Here is a 13,517-nt window from a genome sequence, read left to right as displayed (position 1 = left end):
CCAACCCCTAATTTCTTTCTCTGAGCAAAGTTTCTCTCTGACCAAAGCTCCAGTTTGATGTGCAAGTTTTTCCTGGTTAAAGTCATACTGTTTAGAAGATCGGCGGTTAAAAGAGATAATAAGTGACTTTTCCCTCTCCCTCTGCCTCTCTCCTTCTTACCCAAGTGCTGAAAGAAACCAGGCCATATAAATATCGCGTCCCCCACGTATCAACTAGAAGGACAAATGCTGAGATTGGTTTGAGTGGATTCACAAGAGCGCGACAGCAAAAATGCTCGACTTACTTGCCATTGTTTCATCAGCTCTCTTACTCCCTTGGAATCTTCTAGGAGCCTTTCTTTATGGGTGGCATCCTGCAGGACGTTGGCAGTGGTTTCAGCTTCCGTCAGCCAGGCAAGAAACTTCTCCAGGTCCAGCGGGAACTGTTGTAGTAATCTGTAAGTTTCTTCCAGAGCAGCCTCGCGCTCGTTCACTCTGCAAAGGAACAAACGCACAGATGCAATTCTCCTCAAATACGTGGTGCACCCGGAGAACCCCTGAAAAGAGCAAGGCTAAAGGGACTACATTGTACCTATGAACAAAAAGGTGAGCTGTCACTAAAGCTCCTCTTAAAAGCAACAACTAAAATAGCAAATATATATGTATGTATACATATGTATACACACACATATACACATAGGTATATTTGGACTTTGGAAAGTTTGTTTTATTTGAGTTTTTGGAAGTTTATTGTAATATGCTACAAAACTTTAAGCTAATCTGTATGTGCGTAAGACCCTGAAAATCCCTACACCATGCCGATCTTTGATATCACTTGAGGCAGGAAACCAGGATTGGATAGGCAAGAAGAAGTCAAGAAAATGTAAAACCAGAATAGAAAGTTCAATGCTGGAAGACAAAGAAAGAAGGGGATTTGGAGGGCAAAGGAGGACAAAATGATTAACAAGTAGAAAAATGAAAAAAGCTTTCATAGAAAGCGTTGTGCAGAATATTATTTTGTGGAACACTTGCTATTGTGTTCTAATAGCTTTAACTATTGTGCTAGCTTTCTATTACATTACCTGCCTGTCATACAACTGAGATTATTTTGCAAAAGGAAATTTTAGGTGTATTGAAAATAGTGGAGCCAAAAAAGCAGACAGATCTGGGTTCGAATCCCGCTATTCCCTACCAGCTGTGTAATAGGGCAAGTTACTTAACCTCTCTAATTTCTTAAGTTCTCATCTGAATACATGTTGCTGTCACGAGAATGAAAATACAGTAATGTCTGTAAAGCCTCACACATTATATAGTTATACATTACAGTTGCTCAAATTGTTAATTCCCGCCGCCCACATCCCATAGTCTCACTTCCTGTTGCACAAGTAGTGAACCAAGCTCCCTAAAGACACAAAAAATCCTAAAATATTATCCACATTTCCTGACAATATATATAATACATGTACTGCGGATACACGCACATACGCCTGTAGCAAACATCTGCATAATGATACCTTGGGAGGGAAAACAGCCTTAGGCGGTAACAGTCCCATCTAAAAAGATTCAGGTAAATTTTGTCTGCAATGAGGAAATTAGCACTCTATTTAAATGCTGTATTTGCCTTGGATTACTACACAAACACTTTCTGGGATTAAACATAAGCTAAAAATGGATTTTAAAAAACTTGAACACTTGAATATGATACACACTGCTTGTTAAGATGTGATTGTCAATAATTATGCAAAATTGCAATTTATTTCAGCAGCAACTTTAGCGAGGGATGTGCAAAGCCGGCAATAAACAACTCCTGCCGAGCCGGCGGCAGCGAAGCCCCCCAGAAGAGCTGTTTATTCATCATGGCTGAGGTTTTTGCTGAGCATACAAGTCTTCTACAGTGTCGTTTCGGTGCTCGTACTGGAGAAAAATCTTCTGTCTGCATTAACTGGTGGAGGGTAGAATAGGTTTATGAGGATGCAGCTATTGGGGAAAAGGAAGCATTTCACTGAGCTATTTATCAACTCCTAAATAAACTTTAATACTGCACAGCTGAAAGGTGGCTGGGCGTTCTGGTTAGGGAAATCAGGTAAACCTCGTGTAGCGCGAGGGCTGCCCTGGACTGCTGGCTGCCTGCTTCTCTTCTCCAGTTCTCAGGCACGCTACCAATGCAGGGAGAGAGATCCAAAGGGTTGTTTATGTATCTTTTAATTTAGTGTTATTTACAAATCCAGAAACACAGCGACAGCACCAGGAATCATGTTGCCATCGTACAGGTGTAACTGCCGACATTGAAGTGTTTCTGGCTACAAAAGCAGCAGTTTCATCCAGTTCAAGCTAATATTCTAGGTTGGCTTGCGCATTAGAAATCATGAAGGCTTACTCCACCTCCGGCCCCACACTTGGGATAGAAATTTCCACCCCAAATAAAAGGACAATATGAACCTCCGGTGTGGCAGAGCAAAGCTTAGAGAATGAGACCCCGTGCATTTTAGTATCCGCTTCATCTTCATGATGAGCGACGCTTGATGCATCGTCGCTCCTGTCCTTAAACTTGAAACACCACTTACCCTCTGCTTCCGGAGAAAGTAACCAGTAAATAACTTTGAGTTATTTGTAAAACCCAATGCACATAAATCACATGAAAGGGTTCCACCGAGACAATGAGATTTCCAGCCAAATCCTACCAGTGAGTTTGCTGCTTTTGTAAATTGGATCCTTAGGGAAGAACACTAACTCTTTCAGGACAGTAAGGCACCATTTTCCTAAATGATACCCGCGTGGTCTGAAATACTGACAACATCAGGCTGAATATTTTCTAATTTGGAAAATACATTAAAAAATTCAATGGCAGCAACAGCAGAAAATCGCTTCCAATGAGCTCCTTTACAGACCTCTTCCATCAGAGGGGAGATTGTTCTTTCCTGCTTGTGTGGGAGCTTTAAGGCTCCGTCCTTTCTCCTGAGATCAATCTGTGTACACTGAGTTCCTAAATTTGAATTGTGCCAAGTCGAGACTAGGAAGGAGTCGAGGGTACTCGGACGCCATATTTGTGCATTCGAAATCGCTCTGAAAGTACCTCATCCTTTTTAGTTTTCTGGAGCCATAAGGCTTTCAATGGCTTATGTGATAGATAAAAATGTAGAAACTGTGACAATCATAAGGGAATAAAAAACTGGCTTAGAACAAAACTAAAGACCTTAAACATGGATTATCTTGTAAATTCCTCTATCCAGAGTATCAGCCCTGGAGAATATTTGGCTGAATGTTAAAAGTAAAGATGAGTAGATATTAGAAATAGTAATGATGCTTTACAAGTATAATCTGTTAAGTAGCTTTTATATAACAAATTTTAATTGTCAGCTATTGCAGCTTTATAATGTACAAAAATAGCTGAGAATTTGATGGAGTATGGTGACATCAAAAGGTTTTCTCGCTCTGGCTGGTGTAGCTCAGTGGACTGCGTGCCATCCTGCAAACCAAAAGATCGTCAGTTCGATTCCCAGTCAGGGCACATGCCTGGGTTGCGAGCCAGGTTCCCGGTCCGTGCATGTGCGAGAGGCGACAATCGATCTTTATCTGACACATCAATGTTTCTCTCCCTCCCTTCTCTTCTCTCTCAAAATAAATAAATAAAATCTTTTACAAAAAAGGTTTTCTTTCTATTCAGTATGGCATCACTTAACATTCTCACCATGTAAGCACAGGCATTGTGGCGTAGTGGTTCTCAGAGCAAGGCCCACAGACCAGCAGTGTGTGCACCATCTGAGAACTGACTAGACATGCAAATTCTCAAGCTCTACCCTAGACCTACTCAGCCAGAAACTCTGAGTGCGGGGTCCAGCACGCTGGGTTTCAGCAAGCCTTCTAGGTGACTCTGATATATGAGTACGCTACAGCTGGAGAACCGGTACCACTGGAAACCAAACTTGAACTACTGGTGCAGTGGACACTGCGCTGGGCTGCACAGGCCCTCTTCAGGGTACGAAATATGTTTTGTACTAATTTTGGGGAAAGTTGTTGGAGGTACCATATTTTTTGGACCATAAGACGCACTTAGGTTTTAGAGGAAAATAGTAAAAAAAATTGATGCAAAAAATGTGGTAAAATATTTAATAACATAATATTTACATTAAATATTTACATTAAATATTATGTTATTTCACCAATGTAAATGTAAACAGAACTCAACAGCAGCATTAACAACCATTATTCCTCCCAAATTTGGGGCGGGGGAGTGTATCTTATAGTCCAAAAAATACGGTTGTAGCCAATGACTGGTTAATGTGTGGGCTATAAAAGCCTGGTCCTGTTGCTCCAAGTCAGGACAACTCCGGAGGGGAGCGCATAGCAGGGGAGGGGAGGGTTGATTGATGTTGTGGCAATAACCGCACTGAAGCTCAGCTTCCCCTTCTGCCCCATTCCGTTTCCTTCCCTTTCTTCCTCTCATAGGGGTTAATCCTCACAGCACTCTCCAATAAAATTCCTGTGTGTTAATTGCTGTCTCAGAACCTGCTTTCTCAGGAACTGATCTGCTGAATTGTCACACTATGAAGGCTTTTAAAAACTATACTTGCCTAAGATGTGTATGTGGATGAATATATGAGGTCTGACCAGAAGGTGTCCAGCCATGTAATATGAAAAACAGAGACATTTATTGAAGAAGATACAAGATACAGGACACACTGTACACAGGGCAATGATGCCTCAGTCCCCTGGAAAGTAGGCACCTTGGGACATCACACAGTTCTCCTGATCACCATCAGCTGCCCCATATTTCCCTGAATCATCTGAATAGTTTCCACAGAGAAGTGATCAAGCTTAATGCAAAATTTGACACAGATTTGTGGCTCTACTCATTCAGTTATTTTCAATGTGACGGCCACACAGTGCACATGCTCACTCAATGGCATCTACCACCCCCACTGACTAGTACAGTGAAGTCATCATTGTTCACACATGTGCATTCCAGTCCACTCTCCTTGGCTTACATCGATGTTGCACAAACCATTCTTGTTATACTAACAATGGCTGGACTCTTTCCGGATGGACCTGGTACAACTACTTGCACAGACAGTGGTCTCAAAAGGGCAGAGGATGGAGGATTCTCACACTCTGCAATGAGCCTGAGGAGCTACTGCACTCCTGGTTGTTCTTTAAGGAGATCTATAGGCAACGGAGAGTTGCATTATTACCAGCTAGAAGTAGGAATCCACTGGAGGGGCAAAATGCTGGAGCAATAAAGCTTATTACAACCCTGCAGCTACCCCAGAAGGTGCCCATCCAGTGACAACTCTATACAAGGGGAAAGAACAGCAGGAGGGATGTCTTCAGCATCTCAACTTTCCTCTGAAGAACTGATTATCAATGAGGTGATCAGATAAGTAATACCCAGATGTGTCACTAGACATTCATACTCGTGCGTGTGCGCACACACACATATGATAGTATCCCTAAATAGATCTCTAAGACTCCAGATTTTCTATTAAGTTGACTATCATCAATTTCGTATGGATCAACCTAATACATAAAATGCGAAGGAGAAGGGGAAATGTACTACTTCCCAAGGTAAAGCTGAAAAGCTTAATTAATGCCTAGGTAATATTCCACGATCAGATACAGAGATGGACAATCTCAGTGCATTGTTTTGCAGGGTTATATATATTCTATATTACATATATATAATCAAACAGAAAGAAACACGTTGAATATTTTTATGGGAAAAAGGCTCGACTAGATACAGAAGGCTATTTTGCTCAGGTGTTTCTGTGGCAAATTGGGGAACTTCACATCACTCAGTCTTCTAAATAACACTTGCATCTGGGCCCCGGTATTGTTATGGACTAACCAAATAATCTGAATCTTTCTTTCCTGGTTTATTTGCATTGTAACCACTATCATTTCCTATGATTTTGTTAGGGGATAGATTACAGGATGACCATTTTTTCCCCTTTTTTTGTTTGTTAAATATGAGATTGGAGATAAGGAGCACCTTAGCAGCACCCGGACTTAGGAACAAAGGTTTCTAGCAATGCCAAACGCCAGTCAGAGAACCCCTGTGAACCTGAAGTTCAAATTCTCTGCAACCACAACAGTCCGTACTAATTTGCTAGTGGAGAAATTACACTTTGATTCTTTGGTAGACACCTTGATATTGTATTTGATTACCTATGGCTATGCAGCAGTTAGTAGGAAGAATCTGGCCATTCTATTAGGAATTTGCAGTGATTAGAAGCAAGAATCTAAGCAAGACCCTTCACTAATGCTTCGGCTAGCATCCCATTAGTTGCCTTTCTAGAAACAACTCTGAGACTGTGGCTTTGATGGGGGGTGGCACCCAGGGAGGCTAAAGGGAGGCCTCAACCCAATCTAGGTCCTTGTCAAGGAACAAGAAGGGATTCAAGAGAGTGACAGAAAGCTTTAGCAAAGCACAGTAAAGTTATTGAAGCGATAGAATGCACACGAAGAGTGAGAGCGGGCAACTCGGAGAACCGGACACACCACCGATGGGGTCTGGGTGGAAGGATTTTATTAAATATGGGCATGGGGCTGGGGATAAGGTGGTCCCCTGCTTCTGAGCTGGTGGGGTGACTGCCTGTGTGGGTTGTCCTTGTCTCTCCTCTCCAGATAGTGACTTCCTCTTGGTTGTCCCAATTACAGAAAATTGGGGAGGGGAGGCCGGGGCACAGGTGGTCAGTGAAGGTCACGCCTGTGAGGTTCCAGCCGGGACAGAAAAGGGGAGGGGGAGAGCTTCAGGCCTCTGTTCCCTGTTCTAACTTTCCTGCCTCAGGTTTATCTGTTTCAGGCAACCTCTCCCTAGAAATATGAGCATGGAAGGGTCGTGGCAATGAGAGGATGGTTCTCTTTCTTCCTCTGTTATGGGACCGGGACGTAAGAAATATACTCTGTTCTCCTAGGCTGTAGCTCAGAGCACACTGCAGGATGATCATTAAAAGCCTGCCTAATTGAATTGCTTTTCATAAAAATAAGAAACCTTTTAGACAGGTGGTCCAGGTTATCACTGGGTTCATTTTGCTCTTGGTGGGACTGATTCTGAGAGAACTCTAGACTCCAGTGACTTTCTCAGGGTGCCACACAAGTAAGTGGCGGAATTGGGATTACAGCCCAAATCTTGCCTCCTAGAAAAGGAATGTCCTAACTTTGAGAATAGATATTGGTTCCTGCTCCTTTTTGATATACTCATGGTACTAAAAGGAAGAAAAAAGTGCAGGGGAGGTTATGCCACTGGATCCTGGTCTTCATTTCTGACCGAAAATTTACCTATTTGTTACTTTACTGTAAGCAGGGTCTTTGAAGCACATAAAACCCCGCACACAAGGAAACACGTGCTTGCAAAAAAAAACAGCCTCCTGCCCTAACTGCAGCAGAAAGATCTAGCTGGCCCTCGCTTCAAAATAAAAAAAAAATCCATTTTCAACGCAAATTTGCTGCTTTGCTGTGCACCGACATATGAATTAACGAGATTTTCATCCCCTCTTCTTGAGGTCTGGTACTAAATTACTCAAACTCTCCAGAGTTAATTGGAAACCATGACCTAAATGTTCCCAAAGTATTGCTGATTAGTTCTCAGAAAACTCATTCCCATCTCTCGTCACCCCAGACAACACGGGATGACTTTTTAACATGGGCAGAAGCAACACACTTGCACGAAAAATAGATTAGTCCCCTAAAGATAAACCGCAGCTTTGAAGCTATTTGTTTAAAGTGCCTTCAATGATACAGACATTTTGGTCAAAAAAATCAATCACTTAGACTTACCTTTAGATACTAAGAGAGCACAGGCATTATCAGTCATGTAAGGCATTTAAAAAATACACATCCCCTCTCTTTCATTTTTTTTTTTACTCTAGAAACATTTTTAAAATTGAGATTTGCACCATATATCATTAGGGGAACAACCATAAATTAAATACTTTCCCTAAAAGCATGAAGATGTTTCTGAAAATATTGGGAGACAGCAGTAAAAAAATATTTTCTATTATTTGTATTACTCATTTCCTTTGATTCGTGTTTCTGTCCTATGCCACTGAGAAAAATTAGATGATAAAAGAAAGGTACAAAATATTATATACAGGGGAAATATCAAGATACATATATATAAGGTCTGTTTGGAAAAAGTCCAGCCTTTGTTAATATAATGAGATCAGTTTGCGTGACATTGATGTAACCTGGCAGCCAAGGAGAGTGGACTGGAATGCGCATGCGTGAACAATGATGCCTTCACTGTACTAGTCAGTGGGGGCAATAGACACTGTTGAGTAAGTGTACTGTGTGGCCGTCCTTGCATTAAAAATGACTGAGTGAGTAGAGCAATGAATCTGTGTCCAATTTTCTGTGAGGGTTGAACGTTTCTCTGTGGAGACTATTGGGATGATTCAGAAAGCAGGAACTATGTGCAACTGGTGATTGGCAGCTTCATCACCACAATGTGTCTGCTCATGCATCACATCTCGTGCAGAATTTTTTGGCCAAACATCAAATCGTCTAGGACTCAGCCCCCCTACATCCTAGATTTGGCACCCTGTGACTTCTGACTTTTCTCAAAATTCAAATTACCTTTAAAAGGGAAGGGATTTCAGACAATCAGTGAGATGTAGGAAAATACAACAGAGCAACTAGTGGTGACTGGGAGAACCATGTGAGGTCCCGAGGTGCCTACTGTGAAGGGGACAGAGGTGTCATTGTCGTATGTACAATGTTTCTTGTATCTTGTATCTTCTTCAATACATGTTTCTATTCTTCATAGTGCGTGGCTGGATACCTTCTGGACAGACCTCATAGATTCCCAAATTGGATTGTTAGCAAAGAGATTACTCTCCTTTAATCTCAGATATGTATTTTATATTTTCTACTGATACAATACCTAAAGTTTCGCATTGTTAAACTGGGGAAGTCTAAAAACAATATTGGAAGTAAGTGATTACATTTGGCTTGATTTATATACAGAGACTCAGATTACTATTCTGGATATGTAGAGATTTGTAAAAAAAATTTAGAAAAATGAAGTTATACCCCCTTTGACATAAATAAAACTTAGATATGGGTTGGGCTTATAGTTAGACACAATTTCTACTCTAAATAAATTCTCAATGATTTGTATAATGTGAGTGTTTAAGTTGGTTTTGGTCACTTCCACTGGTAATCTCTATAAAAGATGTTTCCTAATGTTGATTAACTAGACTGAGTAGCTTTCTTCTCTCTGAAAGGATGTATGGGAAATTAGCATAGAAACCAAATGAAAAGATGAGCTGGATCATTATCTGAGTGTCTCGTAAGACGGTGTAAACAAATATGCATCCCATCCTCAATTAGTTAGAGAAAAACAGAACAGTACATTGTTAAATGTTGATACACAATATTCAGAAGACAGTGAGGTGGGTTGGCTCAACTTTTTAAGTGCAAAAGACAAATACATAACAGATGCCCTTTAAAAGCAAAGAAGTGGATGCCCTGGCTGGTGTAGCTCAGTGGACTGAGTGCCAGCCTGTGAACTGAAGGGTTGCTGATTTGATTCCCAGTCAGGACACATGCCTGGGTGACAGTCCGGGTTTCTAGTGATAAGTGTGGGAGAGGCAACCACGCATTGATGTTTCTTTCTGTGTCTTTCTCCTTCCTTCCTCTTTTGAAAAATAAATACATAAAATCTTTTTCAAAAAATGAAAGAAGTGGCTGAAAACATAGTCAAAAGATGATCTGAACTTACAGTAGAGGTCTATTAACAGAATTTGGAAATATGAACAATTTCATTAATTCCTGATATGAACCTCAAGTTATGGTCTCTAACTATTTGTTACTTTTATTACCAAATTCCTCAATCATTATTCTCTTGTGGTTCATAAACTTTTGAGAATACTTTAAATTCAACATTCATTGGTATAGTATTTCACACTAAAATAATATTCTTCAGGGTTTTTTTTAAGATTTTATTTATTTATTTTTAGAGAGGGAAGGGAGGGAGGGAGGGAGGGAGAGAGAGACAGAGAGAGAGAGAGAGAGAGAGAGAGAGAGAGAGAGACATCAATGTGCGGTTGCTGGGGGCCATGGCCTGCAACCCAGGCATGTGCCCTGACTGGGAATCGAACCTGGGACACTTTGGTTCCCAGCCTGCGCTCAATCCACTGAGCTACGCCAGCCAGGGCATATTCTTCAGTTTTAAACCTCATCCACATATATCTCCTCCTGTGATATGTTGATGAGGTTAATGGGGCAGGTTTTCATTATCATCGACATTTTATAGATGAGAAACTTGACTTTCAGAGAGGATGGGTGAGTTTCCAAAATAAGTGGCACAACTTGAAACACCAAACGCAGTCCACTCTAAGACATTACTTCTCAAGGCAGACTTTCTAATCTCCCCGTGAGGCAAATATAATGGTTATTAATATACTATTCTCAAAGCACTTTGTTTTCTGCGATTATTACACAAATTGGATTATGGTGTATATATGAGTGAAGACAAAAATGATCACTCTTGCTTATCATCTTTGGCTGCCATCTAAGAGATCTTTTTGAATGAATAGCACACTTTAGACTTGAGGCAGGCTTGAGGATTTCATTTAAAAAGAGGGCATTACAGGCAGTAATAAAATAATAAAAAATTACAGAATATGTAATGGTGGCCTTCTTATAATGGAAAAAAATCAATGTTTGCTGGTGATACAGAGATTATCTCAAAATCTATATCTTCCCAGAAATGTTTTACATTAAATAGAGTATCTAACAGGAAAATCAAATGCTTCATATGTTTCTTTCCTAGAAATTTAACAGTAAAACAAAGACATTTTGTAAGGCCAACCGAGAAATAAGTTCATCTTACCAAATGGCTTAGGCTTGGTAGATTTTAAAAGAATTGTTCTTTTCATTTTGAACCTCTTTTTTTAATGGCTCCAATATAATTTACAAGATTTGTAAGATTAAAAATAGCTTGATCTCATTAGAACCGGTGATCAAAACACAGATTTAAAGTTTCTTATTTCTTTTAATTACTGGGGGCGGGGGGGGGGGGCGCTGCATTTAAACTGCATTTAAAAGAACTAGATACCAGGAATACATTGATGGCTTTTTATGAAATCAAATTCATAAAGAATAGTCATAAATCAATGGCTTGTTTTCTCCATTGAAACTCCTTTAACTATCTGAAGGCTTGAATCTGAGGGCTGCACGTGCTTTCCGGAATCCTCCTACTCATGAACACAGCACTCACAAATAGTCTCCCTAGTCCTCTTCTTCACTATCATCATCAGCTTATTGTAAATGCTTTGACGGCAAGGATTCCTCTCTCTGTTCCTGGTACTTAATAGACACTCGATAAATTCAATTAAAATCAACAAAACTACAATGAACCAGGAATAGGTTCTAAGAATCAGAAGGTCACAGTCTCTTGTTCCTTTTTTTAAATGATATTGAATTTTTTATTTTTTCAATTTTTATTGCATTTATCAGGGTGACATGGGTTATTAAAGTTATACAGGTTTCAGGTGCGCAGTTCTATAACGCATCATCAGTATATTGTATTGTGTGCTTGCCGCCTACCCCGGGTCAGATTTCCTTCCATCACCATTTATCCCCCTTTACCCTTTTACTCCTCTCACCCCCACCCCCTTTCTCTCCAGTAATCACCATACTATTGTCTGTGTCTATAAAGGTTTTTTTTAGGGGGGGGGTGGATAATTCTTTTATGTTTTCTGCCTAGTCCCCTAACCTCCTCCCATCTAACAGCTGTCTATCTGTTCTCTGTATCTATGACTCTATTTCTATGTTTGGTTGTTAGCTCAGTTTGTTCATTAGATTCCACATAGGAGTGAAACCATATGGTACTTGTCTGTCTCTGATTGGCTTATTCCACTTAGCATAATGCTCTCCAGGTCCATCCACGCCGCTGCAAAGAGTAAGATTTCCTTCTTTTTTATGGCCAAGTAGTATTCCGTGGTGTAAATGTACCACAGATGTTTTATCCACTCATCTACGGATGGGCACTTGTGCTGCTCCCAAATCCTGGCAATTGTAAATAATGCTGCAGTGTACATAGGGGTGCACATATTGTTTCAAATCAGTGTTTCACGTTTCCTCGGATATATTTCCTTGGATATATTCACTGGGTCATAAGGCAGTTCCATTTTTAATTTTTTGAGGATGCTCCATACAGTTCTGCACAGGGGCTGCACCAGTCTGCATTCCCACCAGCAGTGCAGAAGGGATCCCTTTTCTCCACATCCTTGCCAGCCCTTGTTAGTTGATTTATTGATGATGGCCATTCTGAAAGGTGTGAGGTGATATCTCAATTGTGTTTTTAATTTGCATTTCTCAGATGATTAGTGACATTGACCATCTTTTCATATGTCTATTGGCCATCTGTATGTCCTCTTTGGAGAAGTGTCTATTCATATCCTTTACCCATTTTTAAAATTAGATTGGTTTTTTTGGTGTTGTTTTATAAGATCTTTTTAAATTTTGGATATTGAACCCTTATCAAATGTATCAGCAAATACGTTCTTCCATTCAGTGGGTTGTCCTTTCATTTTGTTGATGTTTTCCTTTGCTGTGTGAAAACTTCTTAGTTTAATGTCATCTCATTTATTTATTTTTTCTTTTGTTCCCCTTGCCTGAGGAGATATGTCAGAAAAAATATTGCCATGAGAAATGTCAGAGATTTTACTGCCTATGTTTTCTTCTAGAGCTTTTATGCTTTTGAGTCTAACATTTAAGTCTTTACTTCATTTTGAGTTTATCTTGCTGTAAGAAGGTAGTTTAGTTTCTTCCTTTTTTTGCACATATCTAATTTTCCCTACACTGTTTACTGAATAACTTATCTTTACCCCATTGTATATTTTTGCTTCCTTTGTTAAATATTAATTGAATGTAAAGACATGGGTTTTTTTCTGGGTTCTCTATTCTGTTCCATTGATCCATATGTCTGTTTTTATGCCAGTACCATGCTGTTTTGATTACTGTGGCCTTGTAGTATAGTTAGATATCAGGTAGTGTGAGTCCTTCAACTTTGTCTTCTTTCTTAAGATTTTTGTGGTTATTCAGGGTCTTTTGTGATGATATATACATTTTTGGAGTATTTGTTCCAGTTCTGTGACATACGCCATTGGTATCTTGATAGCAATTGCATTGAATCTATGCATTGCTGGACATTTTAATGATGTTAATTCTTCCTATCCATGAACACCGTACATGCTTCCATGTATTTGTATCTTCTTCAGTTTCTTTTTCAGTGTCTTATAATTTTATGAGTACAGGTCTCTTACATCCATGAATAAATTTATTCCTGGGTATTTTTATTCTTTTATTTTTAATGCAATTACAAATGGGTTTGTTTTCTTAGTTTCCCTTCCTGATAGTTCACTATTAGTGTATACAAATGCAACTGATTTCTGGGTATTTATTTTGCATATTGCTACTTTACTAAATTTATATTTCAGTTTTAGTAGTTTATTGGTGGAGTCTTTAGGGTACTCTATGTACACTGTCATGTTTCTGCAAATAATGGCAGTTCTATTTCTTTGTTTCCAATTTGG

General features: G+C 39.7%; 1 protein-coding gene across 4 annotated transcripts in view; it reads right to left on the bottom strand.

The window, feature by feature from the left end:
- The window catches only part of DMD (dystrophin), a 1,939,942-nt gene that overhangs the window by 467,880 nt on the left and 1,458,545 nt on the right, over positions 1-13,517 (bottom strand). For all 4 annotated transcript variants that reach the window (XM_045855895.1, XM_045855896.1, XM_045855898.1 and 1 more), the window contains one exon: positions 285-474. In XM_045855895.1, coding sequence (XP_045711851.1) covers positions 285-474 — 190 coding nt within the window. The remainder of the gene's footprint in view (positions 1-284; positions 475-13,517) is intronic.

Source organism: Phyllostomus hastatus, unplaced genomic scaffold (genome assembly GCF_019186645.2).
Source record: "Phyllostomus hastatus isolate PE091 unplaced genomic scaffold, TTU_PhHast_1.1 phas_scaffold_12, whole genome shotgun sequence".
Lineage (NCBI taxonomy): Eukaryota > Metazoa > Chordata > Mammalia > Chiroptera > Phyllostomidae > Phyllostomus > Phyllostomus hastatus.
The sequence above is the reverse complement of the archived record's forward strand: the minus strand, read 5'-3'. Positions and strand labels throughout refer to the sequence as shown.